General features: G+C 49.9%; 4 protein-coding genes across 4 annotated transcripts; 2 read left to right on the top strand and 2 right to left on the bottom strand.

Annotated features, from left to right (window-relative positions):
• Positions 1-1,051: 1,051 nt before the first annotated feature.
• On the top strand, positions 1,052-6,330 carry ALT_5507 (CAAX farnesyltransferase subunit beta RAM1; the record flags this gene model as incomplete). The annotated part of the gene is made up of 8 exons (XM_033554735.2): positions 1,052-1,575; positions 1,645-1,800; positions 1,857-1,931; positions 1,993-2,120; positions 2,175-2,292; positions 2,344-2,622; positions 2,682-2,920; positions 5,912-6,330. The coding sequence occupies 8 exons, from the start codon at positions 1,052-1,054 to the stop codon at positions 6,328-6,330; spliced, it is 1,938 nt and encodes a 645-aa protein (XP_033410626.2).
• A 693-nt stretch (positions 6,331-7,023) lies between these two features.
• On the top strand, positions 7,024-8,539 carry ALT_5506 (uncharacterized protein; the record flags this gene model as incomplete). The annotated part of the gene is made up of 4 exons (XM_089599921.1): positions 7,024-7,084; positions 7,141-7,192; positions 7,245-7,474; positions 7,524-8,539. The coding sequence occupies 4 exons, from the start codon at positions 7,024-7,026 to the stop codon at positions 8,537-8,539; spliced, it is 1,359 nt and encodes a 452-aa protein (XP_089455798.1).
• A 118-nt stretch (positions 8,540-8,657) lies between these two features.
• Positions 8,658-9,261, bottom strand: ALT_5505 (uncharacterized protein; the record flags this gene model as incomplete). Its single annotated transcript, XM_033554738.2, has 3 exons — positions 8,658-8,746; positions 8,794-9,094; positions 9,160-9,261. 3 exons carry the CDS (start codon positions 9,259-9,261, stop codon positions 8,658-8,660), a joined length of 492 nt encoding a protein of 163 aa, XP_033410629.2.
• Positions 9,262-11,187: 1,926 nt separating this feature from the next.
• ALT_5504 (Hpt domain-containing protein) lies at positions 11,188-11,819 on the bottom strand (the record flags this gene model as incomplete). The annotated part of the gene is made up of 3 exons (XM_033554739.2): positions 11,188-11,476; positions 11,534-11,715; positions 11,775-11,819. 3 exons carry the CDS (start codon positions 11,817-11,819, stop codon positions 11,188-11,190), a joined length of 516 nt encoding a protein of 171 aa, XP_033410630.2.
• Positions 11,820-15,056: the final 3,237 nt, after the last annotated feature.

Raw genomic sequence — 15,056 nt, 5'->3', positions numbered from 1 at the left:
CCTTCATAGATATCGACATTCTGTTGGATCTTACTCGCAGCGCGCCACGCCAGCAACTGCAAGCAGTGCATACAGTTGCATTCTTGTTTCATGGCACTGCTCTTGCTAACGGACGACCCGGGTCGTTGATGACGTTGCGACGTCGTTAGTAATTACTCTCTTGAATCATTAATCCGAGAAACAGAGTTTTCGATCTTTATTATTGTCTAGCACCTGGGAAAGGTTTGAACAGTCCACATGCATGCTATTTTCGAACCGACTGCCATTGCTTATGCTAGCCTCAAAGGCTGGTGGTTGGGTTAGAAATAGAACCAAAGCGCATTCGTGCTAAGAGAAGGAAGACTCTGACGGAGTATACAGGGTGATCACGTTGCCCTCGGCAGGAATGCGGCGCTTTTCTCACTGATTTCTTGATGTCCTCGTCAATTCTATATCGCTTACAGACTTTCCTTAGGTGTCTTTGTGCATTGGTAATTGGGGGCTGACTTTCGCTACCAAGGAGGCAGCATAACGGTCCTATCTGCATTAAAAGTTGTCGAGTAATTTGTAAGACTTGACCTTGAGAGGTCAAGGACTTGAAATTTAAAAGGCTGGAAGAAGATCCATTCGGGAATCAGCATTGGCAGGGTCCCGGAAAAAAAAAATGAAAGCAGAGACGGAGACCGGGATCTTCCCGGCTAGGGAGACTGAGGAGCAACAAAGCGACCGATAACTTAGATTGACTGGATGACTATTCCAGTTTGAGGTTGAATAGTTAGTCTTCTAAATGTAGAACAAAGAGACGTCGACCTTGATCCCATCTGTTCTTGCTGGAGGCGAACGAAAAAAGGCCAATTCTTCCGCTTGGGAATTTGTCTGTACCCGCTTGTCATGAGGGGTCGAGGCCCACCACCTGACTTGACGGAAGAACAATGAACTGACGATGGCAAGATTTCCATTGAGGAGGAAGAGAACAATGATTAGGATATCGCAACGTCGCGAAGAAAATTGCTCTACTCGCGTGTATAAATGAGTGTATGAGCGGAAACTTGATTACTATCCTAGATATTCTATGCCTGTTATCGCAGCGACTGGGAAACACCGTCGCAAAGTCCTTTTCTCTTCGACCAGTAAAGGACCATCGGTGACCGCAGGAAAACCAAAAGGTCGAAACTTCAGCGCCAACCTGCAGGTCAATAGTCGCTCCTCAGCGGCCACCAGTTCCCACAACCATTCGTCGTCCTCCCAGAGCGGAAAGATGGGGGAAGGCCAAGTCCATCCCGGAATTCCAGCGCTCTTCAGGGAGCCACCTCTGATCCGCGACTCGCTCTCCACGGAGACCACTGACCTTCAGATTGAAACAGTCAACAAATGCCTGCCACTCCTGAAGGGAATCCACAACAGTCAAAAAGGTCCCTTTAACAAGTATGGGGTCCCCGCTCTTCAACGCAAAGACCACATTGAGTATCTTTACGACTCACTGGAGGACTATCCGGCCTCCTTTGTCGCGCTCGATGCAAGTCGCCCTTGGATGGTTTACTGGGCCTTGGCAGGGCTATGCCTTCTAGGAGAAGATGTGACTCGATTTCGCGAACGGTAAGCTTGTCCCTAAAGTTGTGTAGTCGTGCTCCCTGTCTGACATGAATCTCGACTAATTATTGCCAGCGTCATCTCCACATTCACTGCTGCACAGAATCCCACTGGTGGGATTGGAGGAGGGCATGGCCAGATGTCGCATGTTGCATCGAGCTATGCTGCGGTGCTGTCTATCGCCATGGTTGGTGGTGAAGAGGCATTCAAATTGATTGATCGAAAGGCAATGTGAGTTGTGATGAGGGCACCTCCTCTACCAGCAAGTCATCGCTAACCTTCTTGAGGTGGAAATGGCTCGGAAAATTGAAGCAGCCTGATGGCGGCTTTACCGTCTGTGAGGGTGGAGAAGAGGACGTGCGGTAACATTTCCCTATCAGTCTTTCTCTGCATATGTTGCATTTCACTGAGTCGCTAGCTCAGAGGGGCCTACTGCGCGATGGTAGTCCATGCTCTCCTCGATTTGCCACTAGCATTGCCCCCGGAAGCCGAAGCTCGGCAGAATGGGTTGGAGACATTCACGGATGGCCTTCCTGAATATCTTTCGCGATGTAAGTGGCGCCCTTTGCTGAGCTTCCTGGCTGTGATTGACAGTGAAATTGCAGGTCAGACCTATGAAGGTGGTATCTCCGGGAGTCCGGGCACCGAGGCGCATGGCGCTTATGCCTTTTGTGCTTTGGCCTGTCTTTGTCTCCTTGGTCGGCCTGAAGTGGTTGTGCCAAGGTAAGGATCCGCATCCACAGATCATCTTTTTACCCTTGCTGAGTGTATTAGATATATGAACGTTGCAACACTCCTTCCCTGGCTCTCGGCTCGACAATATGCACCCGAGGGAGGTTTCTCCGGCAGAACCAATAAATTGGTGGACGGGTGTTACAGCCACTGGGTTGGAAATTGCTGGCCCCTCGTCCAGGCTGCGCTAGATGGCACTCAGCCAGCGGCAGGCCCTAAGCGAGCTTCCGTCGGCAATCTTTACAGTCGAGAGGGATTGACAAGATATATCCTTTCTTGTTGCCAGTGCAAGCTTGGCGGCCTTCGAGACAAACCGGGAAAGTATGTCAATTCATGGCCCCAACATTCGCAGTAAATGTGCATAGGCTGACTGTCTACAGACACCCGGATTCATACCATACATGTTATGCCCTCTCCGGGCTCAGCACGGTTCAATATCACCATTACTGTACTGACTCAAGTGCGAGCTCGAAGGATGACTTCAGCTCTGCATTCTCTTGGAAGCACGACCCTAACCTCGCCTCGGATGATCAAGGATCCGACGTTGGCGTATTCGCTGAGAATGACCGACTCGTTCCTTTCCATCCCGTTTTTGTCATTCCACACAAGTCAGCCGAAGGTATACGCGTCTGGTTCGAAAATCAATCTTTCGACCTGTAGACTAGCCCGAGAAAAGTAAGGAGTAAGGGTTGGGGCGTTGGAAAGGTTCGAGAAAGCGAAACGAACAAATGAAGCTGATAGCGGCGTGTGCACTGCACACTGACAGTCGGGATGTACATGTAACTCGTTCAAATTCAAGTTACACTAAGAGCAAATTTACGGGCTATGCTCACCATGACACAAGGGTCGCACATTATATATTCCAACGTGCGCTCAGCGTCACCAAGGAGTGGCTGACCAGCGAAGTGAAGCTGGTAGTTTAGAAGCAAGGGATAGAAGGCGACTACGCTAAGGATTGCAGAGTGCAGTCGCAGTCTGCACAGTCCCTTCCTCGACATTCATCAGGCAGGGGACTAGATGGTATTAGGAATCTGTTAGAGTTTGACATACTGGAAGGTTGAGAAGCATCGATAGATCGCCGGTATGGGAATCGAGGTCGTTGTGTCATGAGGTAGATAGTCTTGACATCCTTCCATCACTCACTAGTTTCTTTAAGCGGATATTGTGACTGAGCCAGCGAGGCCTGTTTTCCTCATGACTTGCCGCTTGCCTAGCCGCTCCCTTCTCCTTTCCATCTCTCAGTTTATCAACCTTTCATCATTAGCAGCATTTCGAGGAAATGAGACTGCATGAGCCATTCTGCCCCTGGCCTAGCTCCCATTCTCGGCGTCTGGGGTGAAGAGTTTCCGGACATGTCAGATTGCTCATACTCTATTCGTTACTTGAATATTCGTCCGAGCGCCTGTATGGGAGAAGAAGGCAGACTTGCGCCATGCACCGGCAGTGAAAGTAAGTTTGGCTTCCTCGACAGTCATCCTGTATTACGTCCACAACTGGGTCGTCAGCGTCGATGTTGATTGTGTCTGCTCGATTTGGTACCATCAGGATTTCCTCCCGATTCTTGATGTATACTTCTGTGGAATGCTATGCAACTGCATCTGCAACCTTCATCAACGTTGCGTGTTCTATCTACTTCTCCTTGCCATCGGAAGCGATTGCTCGTGCAAGGAAAAGTGGCATGGATTCCCCACCTCACCTAAGTGAGAACTTGCCAACTCATCATTGCATCCGATGCCTGCCTGTCACAACACAGGCGTTGGGCCAATATCGTCCGTCGAAATTCCAGGACTAACCTATTGCATTTGTCTAATTCTGCATGGCAGATTATGACGACCACCACTATCAGGCTGGCAGACCGGCGCCTCTATCCCGTTCTGCTCTTCCACCCTGGGGTTGGAGCTCGTGTGCCCCTCCTTTCCTCGCCTCCTTAGTTCCGATCGAGTTTGAGGCTGCTCTGAGTCCAAGGACAGTCAAAGCATTGTCCCGAGAAAACGGTCGATATTGGAAGGGGAGTCCTGCCCGGGACGCCAGCCGAACCCTCATGACTTACTCTCGCCATCGTGGCCAGGGACCAAAATTCTTTTGCAGCTTAACGCCTCTTTACAGAGTTTGCAAGTCTCCTTCCGACTAGTCTTTTGCGGACAAAAACCTTCAGTCCGCTTCTAATCCACTGTAGTAACGGTTATATAATCATTTTACCTCTCATTCTTCTAGGTTCGAGCTAGAATTGGGATTCCTGCCGTCCTGCGTGGCATGCATCTTGTTACGAACGAAAGCGCATTAGTGGTTTTCTACAACGTCTTTCATTAAACGCGCTGGTGCGATCCAATGCCTTGAATATGAGGACAGTAGTAAATGTCCTGCATTCCTCTTATGCTGCGGGGTTTATGGGATCCCCTTCGGGCGACTGTGCATCGGCGCCGAAGCGAAAAAGGCGCCAGAAAAACCCGATTAAACATGGCCTCCGCTCAGATGGCTGGGCGTCCATTCTGCAACAGCGCAGCGATGGCAGATTGACACCACGATTTGCTCGGAGATTGTTATGCTGCGCGACATGCCAATCTTTGCCGCATGGATCGGCGGCGAATAACACCGTGGCGGATGGACCAGGAAGCTCCATTCTCCCAAGCTTAATCACTGGTCGAAAGCCATGCCAACGCATCAACGGTCCAATATGGCTCGCGACTCGGAATTGAGAGAAAACAAAGGAGAAAACACCCACGAAAGATCCTTAGTGCAATCCTGATTAAACCGACTTTCGACCTTCCTAGTCCAGCCAATATGGTGGAACAAAGGGCATTCCTAAAATTTGTTAATTTCGCTAGGAAAACGTCTGACCCCTTCTGCCTTTGGACGTAGGACTTGACGTCTGCTACTGAAGCCCCACCTGTTTATTTGAGCCGATTATACCTAGCCCGATGGCCGTCGTCCTTCTTTTCTTTTTCGATCGTTCATTATCATCATTGAAGCCGTCTACCATGTTGCTGTCTTCCTTCGGCCGCTAGTTCCAATGTGCTCACGTTTTGGTGACCCTCTTTGTCCCCATTGATCTATACTAAGCATCCTCGACGCCGATTGACTCGCTGCAGAGGACTTTTGATCCTTCCCTGCTAGCAAATCGCATCATTTGTGTGAACAACGTGGGCATTGGGCAGCAAAAAAAATTCTCTCCCAAGAGGCTTGTTGAATGCCTCTGGATTGATTGCTAGGTTGCCGCGCAGGGTCAACATAACCAGGGCAGCGAATACTAGACCGATACCGCTCTGTCCCATACATTTTATTGGCCGCTATCTGTATACGCGATGTACTATATTCTCTATCTTGCGAGTATGTCACCCCATCCGCCCTTATCGGCGCCCTGCCGATTGTTGTATACACGAAACCTCTGTCCTTTGATTGGGCTTGGCACTGTTTGAATCTGGCCTCGTTTTCGCTTCCTTCAAGGACCTTGCAAGTTGCAATCGGTTTCACTGGAAGACCACATGAACCGCTTTATCTCTCATCATTCTGATTTGTCCTTGATCCCTGACTACCACGGCGGGTTTCTTTCCATCCTCTACACATTAGACTTGATCTTCCGTTTTGAGCAGCCAATAACCATGCGAAACAGGTCTTTGTCGACGCCGCCGCTGGCCAGAACCTCAATATGAGTCCTACTCAGGTACAGGCGGATACTCCTGCATTGTGCGCGTCAACAATCGCGAATACCAAACAGATTCCGTCTGCGAATCCGAGACCCTTGCCCGTGAGAATGCGGCCATGCGGGCGTACTTGATTTGTCGAAATTTCTCCGTCAACGACGGCATGTATCCGGCGGGCCATGACCACGGGGGTATCGTGCAAGGGATCCCGGTGGCTATTGGTACGGGCCGCAAGAGCCGCTATCTTGACGATGCTGATACCTCGACGAGTGGCGAAAGCAGGAGCGGTGGGAGTAGCCCAGAAAGCCATGAGGGGAGCCGGCTCAGTCTCGACCGACAGACTCTGGGCCCGGCCAGGGCACTCGCCTTTAGCAGCCGGGCTCGATAATGCCACGCAATTCGGCTGACGGAGGTTAACCGTGAGGGATTGGAAGATCAACGACCTCAAATATGGAAGGAAAAGGAAAAAAGAAAAACAGCATCTTACGACGTTACGATTGATGACATGACTTGAAATATCCTAATAGATTGAAGCGCCTTTTGCCAGAGTGGCTTTCATGCAACGATGATATGTAGTTTTCCCTTTATAGATGACGATGATTCGGCTGGCTGACTGAGTTACTGAAATTGTGTGGAGCATTGTCCTTTCTTCTTCTGCATGTGGTGGCCAGTACTGCTTGAGGTGGATGTCTCTGTTCTATTACGTTCAATCGAAGCAATATTGCAGTTTCTTAATGATGACTCCTGGCGTACCTGGCAAGTAGAACCCTTGTACTGATGTTTCAAAGATGGTGGTAAACCTGAGGCATGAATCTAGAAGCCTGATATGTTTGCACTGTTTGCTTATCCGCTTAGGCATCATGACGTAATATCCATCTACGTTCCAAGGCACCACCTCAGCTCAATGACCTGTTTATCAGCAATTGATCTCTCCAACAACATATTAGAATGGGAATCTGGAATAAAGTTCTCTTCTCAACAATGGCCACTCTTTTCTTCCAATAATTGCATAGATCTCGTTGATTTCTCGGTAAAGCTACATAGTACTTTCACATGGTTCTCAGCTGAGACACTGTCTAAAATGCGGGCGCTTGTTAGCCGCACACCCATTGCGGCTGCATTGCGCTCTGCAACGCTGGGAAGTCAGTGTGCTACACTGCAATATAATAGTTTGAATATTCTTGACCGATTACCTCAGCCCTTGCGGTCGAGATCATTCCGAATCCAATACACAGGAGTGTCAACATCGAGTCGCTTGACACAGACAGGCCGACGGAATTTCCAACTGAGTGCCAGAACCAGAGATAAGCGGGAGCCTCAAACGGCCGAACCAGATCCCCTGGAGAGGCTCGAGGTCAGAAAGGTGCAGCAGCAGCATGAAAATGAGAAGGACGAGTCGGGCCGAGATACGAAGTCTGGGGGGAAAGTTGCGAAGGCGATGACGAAGGGCGATACGATTGCGGGCAAGCTGTTGACGACGCCGTCGAGGTTGTTTAAGCTTCTCATTCCATTGACAACCATCAATCGCAAAGGTATGTTTGCTGCAGTTGCGGCGTTCTGGCTGCGCTGACAAATTTCAAGACATTGAGCAGATCGCCATTCTGATCCACCCGCAGCAGCCCCTATCCCATCTAGAACGTCTAATCCAGTCCGAGGTACCCCCAATCGAAGACGAGAACGGTCAGAAGAGACCACCTGCAGTATCGTTCATCGCGCTCCAGCTTGAACAGGACGCCATCAGGCCGAAACGGGGTATGTACGAAGGTACCGATGGTGAAATTCACAAAGTCGAAGGAGGAAAGGATGACGCGACAGTAGCAAGCCGAGGGGAAGACTTTCAGGAGGTGGACGAAACGTTCAGCTATCTACGACGGCCAGGGCCCGGCCAGGGCGACAAGGAGCAGCGCTTCATCCGGTGGTCGCAGTCTACCGAAATTGGAGACTTCATCCGGGATGCCGCGCGGGCCAAGGAGTTCATCGTAACGATCGAAGGTGCCCCGGCGGGGCTGGAACAGATTCACGTTGCCGTGCCTTCTTTCGACGAGAGGACGTATTTCCTGCGGATGAGGCTGCGGAAGATTTCCCGCAGAATACAGGGTCTTGCAGAGATCAAGCATGAGTGTGACGCGCTGGCACACCGGGGGGCTCAACGTGTGGCCCTTGGCGGGTTTGGCGTTCTCGCCTTTTGGTGGTACATTGTGTACAAACTGACCTTTGAGACCGAGCTGGGGTGGGATACGATGGAGCCGGTGACCTATCTGGTCAGCTTGTCCACTTTGATGGGTGGCTACCTTTGGTTCCTGTATCACAACCGCGAGATTTCCTATCGTTCAGCGCTTGATTTTACCATCAATGCGCGGCAAAAGAAACTCTACCAGATGAAAGGCATTGACCTTCAGGTGTGGGAAACACTCATTGATGAAGCCAATGCGATACGCAGGGAAATCAAAAACATCGCGGCCGAGTACGACGTTGATTGGGATGAACGAAAGGACGAGCAGGACGACCGTGTTACCAAGGCCTTGAAGAAGGAGAGAAGACTCAAGAACGGATCCCAGAAAGAAGAGCGGCCAAAGGACGACAGAGACGATGATTGATTGATTGATTGATTGATTGCGTGAAAAATGGCAGCGATGAAAAGGTGGTCTATACAAAAGAAGGAAGTTTCAAAGGTCAAGCCAGCACCGTTGCCTCGTTAAAGGTTAAAACACCGCATCATCCGTTCCTCACCGGATCATAATACGTCTTCTTTGTCAGTCCACTGTCCGATTGTGCCGTCTGCTTCTCCCGTTTTGAATCCTGGCCTGGCCGCTATCAGCATTGCATTGATACTGTTTCTCGAACAACCTACCATGGTCGTCACCCTTCCGCCGATTACGGTTATTGCGAACATCTCTCGACCGAAACACACTGTACAGCAACCACCCAGCCACCCAGTTGGGACCATACTCGCCCGTTGTGTTGCCCCGCTCGAACAGCGGCCGTGTCAGGGGCCCGGCGTTCCGCGAGATCTCCATGATGCCCCATCGCTGTCTCTCCGGACGGATATGGTGCCAGAAGAAGGGCGGTCGGGTGTTGGGGTCATTTCTGACGCTGTCCAGCAGATCCGAGTTACCTTGGTTCATTCGATTGTATACGACGATGGCTTCATCCTGTACATACTCAGCATACTGTACAATACATTCTCGCACGTGCACATAGATGTATGGAAACATACCCTCATAGCTCGATAGTACTGCTCATGCTGGGGATCATGTGAGTTCAGCCCCAGCGCCTGCATAAACTCCTCCTTTGACACACGGGGTCCAACGGCCGGCATCCTGAAGATCAGCTATTGCAGTAGCAGGTATAGATAACAGCCTCTAGAGCGTGAAAAGAAAAAGCAGACACGAACTTATACCCTAGGGGAAAAGCAGAATGAGGCAAGCATGAAAAGCTCCTGAGGACAGGGAAACCATTGTATTAAAAAAAAAAGGAACGTAGCACAGCGCCTGTCTGCCATCCCATCCCATCCATCACTCCCAGCCTCGAAGTCTACATGACAGTCCGACTGCCTACGACAATCGGCCGCAAGCTCGGACGGGCTGTGATTGGCAACGAGGACACGGAAATGGGTTCGATTTGGTGCATGCAGATACCTGCAAGGCCGTTGTCGATTGTCGATGGGCCGGCGATTGAGGTGTCGGCGGTTGGCAGGGCTGTAGGTATCCGTCCGTTTTCTCTGTGGACCTGGCTAGTGGGTGTGGTGCTTGACATGATACTTCAACTGTCTGTGTCTGTTCTGCTTAGGAGCCGATATAAGCATGCTCTAGACGGATTTGATGGATGCTACAACTATACTTGTACTAAACTGAAGACGAATATAGTATCAAACCACTCGATCGACTGGACATCCGAATCAGTCCAATTCCAGATACCAGACAAGCAGACCGTTTGATCAAGCACACACGACCCGGGCTCGGTTTGCTTGGCTGCGCATATGCCGGTATACCGCGCGCTGTACTTGTACCTGTACTCGTGCTTTAAACATCTCATCCTTATCCCCTACTGCACTTCCATCCTGTTTCTTTACCTGAATCCTTTCTCCCCGAGTTCATCCTAGAGGTAACAAGAAGTCCAAATTTGATATCCCAAACCCACTCTTTAATAAGGGCAGAAACATAATTCATTCCAGAGAGGATATGGTCGAATTGATTCGCAAATGTGCAGAATTGCCTGTCCCACGCCCATCCGCCTGCTGTGTAACCATCGCCCCTAGACTAAGCTACCCGCGCTCTCAAGGTCCTTCCCTCCCTGATACTCCGTTCCGCATAGACGGCGAAAATCCAGTGAATGATAGGTACCGAAGGAGACTGAGATAGGACGAGATTGTAGAAGTGTAATGGTAAGTGTGTCTCTGGAATTGTTGGTTCGGATCGGATGGTGGGTAGGTACTCCGTACATCTATCCGAGTGCGGTGCAGAGCGGCTGCGGATGTGTGTTTGTATTTGCAGTTGGATCGTTTCCGAGACTACCAGAGAATAAAAGCCAAGAGAAGGCAGGGCGTCCAATCTTCTTCTGGCTATGATGGAAACCTTTCGAAGCTGGCGTGGTTTGCTTGGTGCAGGGGCCGAATGTCGTGCAAGTCTGCGCTGGGCCTTTGCATACTCTGAATATAATAAAAAGGTGACAGGGGAGGCTACCGGACTGTGGTACGGGGCAGGAATGCGTTAGACAGCTGCTTGTGACTGTCTGGTGGCCTCACGCAGGATGACATGTTGCGCATTTACTCATATTCCTGAAATTTATGCTGTTGTTCTGTTGGATAAGGAGCCCTCTATTTGTCTAGCAAACAGAAGTTGGAATTTTGCATGCTGCCCGAGATATGCCTTTTCCCTGCTGGACTCTGGCATTGTAGCAAAGACTTGGGGCAAGGAGAAGCAACGTCTGATAAAACTGATGAAGTCTAATCTTCCATGCTATGAATGATGGCTCATACAAAACCCCATTTGCTAAGCGCAGAAAATCATTTAAGTAATCCAATGGTTTGATACTGAAAGGTAGTGGTGGAAATTATCTGTCGCTTTTGTTCTTCATTCCTCTTGCAGAATGGGACTGTTCTGGGTATGTGGACTGAAGTGAAGAGTGATTGTGTGTATATGTGTGTAGGATCTCAACCTGTCGTGTGGTATATTCAGAAGCACATCCTTCCCATGCTCGTTCTGCCTCTGCTCTCTATGCGCAAGCTCTTCCCCTTGGTCAATCACTATTTAGAGGAGGGCGAGGTGACCTCGGGAGTCTTCGTCTCGCCGTAATAGCTGCGGAGGAACTGCGCTACTTCTCTATAGTCCTTCTTGACTTCAGCCAGGGTTTCCTGGATGTGCTTCAGCGATTTCTCCTCATCGGGTTCGTCGACAGTGCCAGTCTCATCTTTACCAGCACCGTAATGCTGGATCTTTTCGCAGTGATCTTTGACCTTCTTCAACCCGAGAGTCGCTGACGATCCTTTTAGGAAATGTCCAAGCGAAGAAAGCTCATCTAGGTCCTTGTTCTCTCTGTGGTATTGAATGTTAGTCCAACTGGACGGTCAGCATGGAGCAACGAGCACTTACAAAGCCTTGTCCATCTTGTCGAACGTGGTTTCGGCTTGATCGAAGAATCCATACACGATGCCCTTGCTGAAATCCATGTCTTCATCGTCGTCCATCTCCAAGATCTGGTCGAAAGTGGCCTTGTCGATGACATCGCTCATCTCTGAGAGCTTCTTGGGAGGAGTAGTCTCCTTGGGCTGGGGCTGTCGAGATGTCAGTGTCCACTCGACAGCAATTACGATGGTCAGCGGCAGCAACGTACAGATTCCTCAACGGCCTTGGTCTTGGTAGTGGTTGTAGGAGCCATGTTTGTAAGTATGTGATGCTTAGCGCTGTTTCTCCAGCAGATGAGCGAAAGATGGATCAAGAAAGGCTGGTTAACGTTGACGCTTTGGTGTACCTTTCTCCTCTTCGTGGTGTATATGGCTCTTCAAAGCTGGAAAAGCAAACCGTGGTCACGATCTTGGACACAGATTCGACCTACACGGTGCAAAACGGTTAGTTCAAGCGCCAAGTCAGTTGTTTCGTGCTTCTCGAGTTCCAGGGCGAGATTACGGCAATTTCAAGAGACAGGCGCTCAGCGCTTGGCACTTGACCGCCACGGGTAGCCGCCCTACGCAGTGAGAAGGTTACTGGGTCGGAGGGCTATGACAGTCCAGACAGCCGGGAGGGAAGAGATATACAAACAACAGGGGAGGGTGGTCAGGAGGCTTAACATGATGGGGGCTGATAGACGAGGGGTAGGGAATCAGGGAGGATCACCTCCGGTACCTTTCCTTCCTGTTGGTTGCAGAGGCCACAGGATGTAGCGGGGTTCTTTCCAAGGTGGAACCAATCGAGCACAAAGGCTTCAGGGACAAAAGTAGCTTAACAGGCCGCCACAACAGGCGGTGGTCTCAGGGGATCGGAGGTTGGTTTAACGGAGTCACAGGAGGAGCATCCGGTATTAATGCGGATAGAAGAGGCTTGGGGGAGACCGACAGAAAGGGAGGGATGTATGGAGCGGAAGTATTAGATTAACAGGCATTTTGGGACATGACGAGGAGCAGCAGCAGCAGCAGCAGCAGCAGGAGGGGACGAGGGATGACCCGAAACCGAACCACACAGACAACCTAGACGGAGCCTAAAGGGGAAGGGGTCCACATGGTTGAGAGGGATAGATCACAGTAGCTGACAAAGGAAATGAAAGAAAAGTAATGAGCTGTCTGGACTGAGAAAAACTGACTGATGATAGGACAGGGGAGGCGCAGAGGATGAGAGGACGAGGAAGAGGAGGGGTAGTAAGTATTGGGGTATCCCACCTTGTATTGCTATTATTATTGTTGTAGTAGACGGTAATAGATGATGGTGATGCCGTTGATGCTGATGACAGACAGTGATGGTTCAAAGAGATCTGTCTGCAGTCTAGAGAGTATATGATTTGCTACCAAACCACCCACTGAGGAGTCAGTCACCGTAGCAGAAGCCGAGAACAAAGTATTGCAAATTAGAGATTCGACAGTGCGCAAAGGAAAAAGAACCCAAATAAGGATAAAGTGAGGAATCAGAGCGCAAGGAAAAGCAAGAGCGCAAACAGCCAAAGTGGAATGTGGCTGATTGTTTGACTGGACAAAGGAAAAGCGTGACAGTGTTTCTTTTACCTTCAACAAACTATCCGTAATATTTTCGATAATTCCTTTTCCTCCCTTTTTCCCTTTCGTTTAATCCCTTCTGTTTGGCGCGCTCGAAGAGGTCAAGACTGAAAGAGGAGAAGACTACAAGAGAGTTGTGTGGAGGGGCAAAAATGTGGGCGGGCTTTTTTTTTCTTTTTGGTGAGCGGCGGGGACAAGACGAGATAGACTAGCCCTTGGGATCAGCGATAACTATGTTCGATTGACAGTTGCAGCCAGAGAGGCTCGTGTCTTGGTAATGAGCTATTGACAAGGGACGATTTTAGAAAACTACCGGAATGTCCGAAACGTAGGAAAGGAGGAACTTCTTTAGCTGTGAATACCCTCAAGACTCGAGCAGTTGCATTCGGGTCGAGGAATAATAAAAACGAAGCTATTTCGATAATAATGAAAATAATACCTACTGTCGGGAGGATAATCCAGAAAGGCTAATAAATGGGGTCAACCGACAGCGCCAGAGACAAAAGGAATAGTCAATTCCTCTGATGCTCCGTATCTCTCCATCCATCGTCACGCATCAGCATTGAAGACGAGGGACTGGAGAATCGACTTAGCTTCCTCTGGCGTCATTTTATGACCTCGTGAGTATGCAATCTCCACCAGCAGTTGAATCCCTGGGTAGCCTCATTAATAGCCTTTAAGAATATATAAGATAAATTTTCATCCGAAGTCGTCTCTCAGATTTCATCCCCACTTTTTCGCTGGAGATGCACGTTGAAATCATCGCAGTACAGACTGACGTAGGGTGTCAGCTCGTCAGCCTCTCATTGGTGGTAGGGTCGTGTTAGGTTCACTGGCAGGGGGGAGGTTCGATCCACTGCGACATCATCGCCAAATTCCCTCCCAAGTCCTCGTTCCCCCGACCCTGGCCAGGCTGTCATATTATCTCAGACATCAACATGCTACTTTTTGACGATCCGCTAATTCAGTGACGAGTGAGTCCTTTCCGAAAGAGTTCGCATCCAACGGAATCCGTCTTTCTCGGCAGTCTGACATCACAACCGACACCATCTCAGGCCATGGGCTGTTCTGGGCCCTCAGGAACCCGTCCCAGATATAGTGGATGTCCGGAAAGTACGTACCGGACAAGCAAACATCTAGAGTAAGAAGAAGCCCAAAGAACGACAAGGAGTCGCCAATTCGCCCGGCGCTTTTCTTGGTGCTCACCCTACCTGTGTTCTTGCCAGAGAGCAGTCAGCGGGGTTTGACAGACTAAAACCGAAACGGATAATCCGTCCAAGTGGGATACCCAAGCGACCAGTGTCGGTGCCATTCCACAGCCTTGGTTGGCTTCGCATCGATACCAGATGAAGATTGAGGCACTGAGGCTCCTGATTGAGTTATCCAGCACTCTCGCATCATCTCGCTGCTTTTCCTTCGTCAGATCCAGTCGAGAGGCATTATGTGGCTTTATATCTCCTCCAAGTCGAGGGCGACAAGGAACCTGACATTTTCCCTTCCCCATTGTGGCTTCAGCCATTCTCGACATTCGAGGGTGATGAACTTGACCGCTGTTGGTCAGTTCGACTATGGCTGTGACTTCCAGCCAATCATATTTGGGATAGATGTGAAAAATGACATCACAGTGGATTCGATCCAAAGTTTGGAGCAGACAAATGGCCAATTCGGGAATTTTGGCTCGCCTATGACGTTGGGGTCATTGCCAAGTCGCGCTGAAGCTCGGGCCCTCTCGGCTGGAAGTATGAAGAGGGGCCAAATGGCTCCCTACGACATTATAGCACATATCCATTCACTATTATCATGAAGATATGAATGATCATGGAAATAGGGATAGTCTGACTATCAGAGACACTGGACGCTAAGTAGTTATTGAAGTAAGTGGGGAATGGGTCAGCCGAGTTCTGAAAGATGGA

Source organism: Aspergillus lentulus, assembly GCF_001445615.1.
Source record: "Aspergillus lentulus DNA, contig: Alt09, strain: IFM 54703, whole genome shotgun sequence".
Taxonomy (NCBI): domain Eukaryota; kingdom Fungi; phylum Ascomycota; class Eurotiomycetes; order Eurotiales; family Aspergillaceae; genus Aspergillus; species Aspergillus lentulus.
The sequence above is the reverse complement of the archived record's forward strand: the minus strand, read 5'-3'. Positions and strand labels throughout refer to the sequence as shown.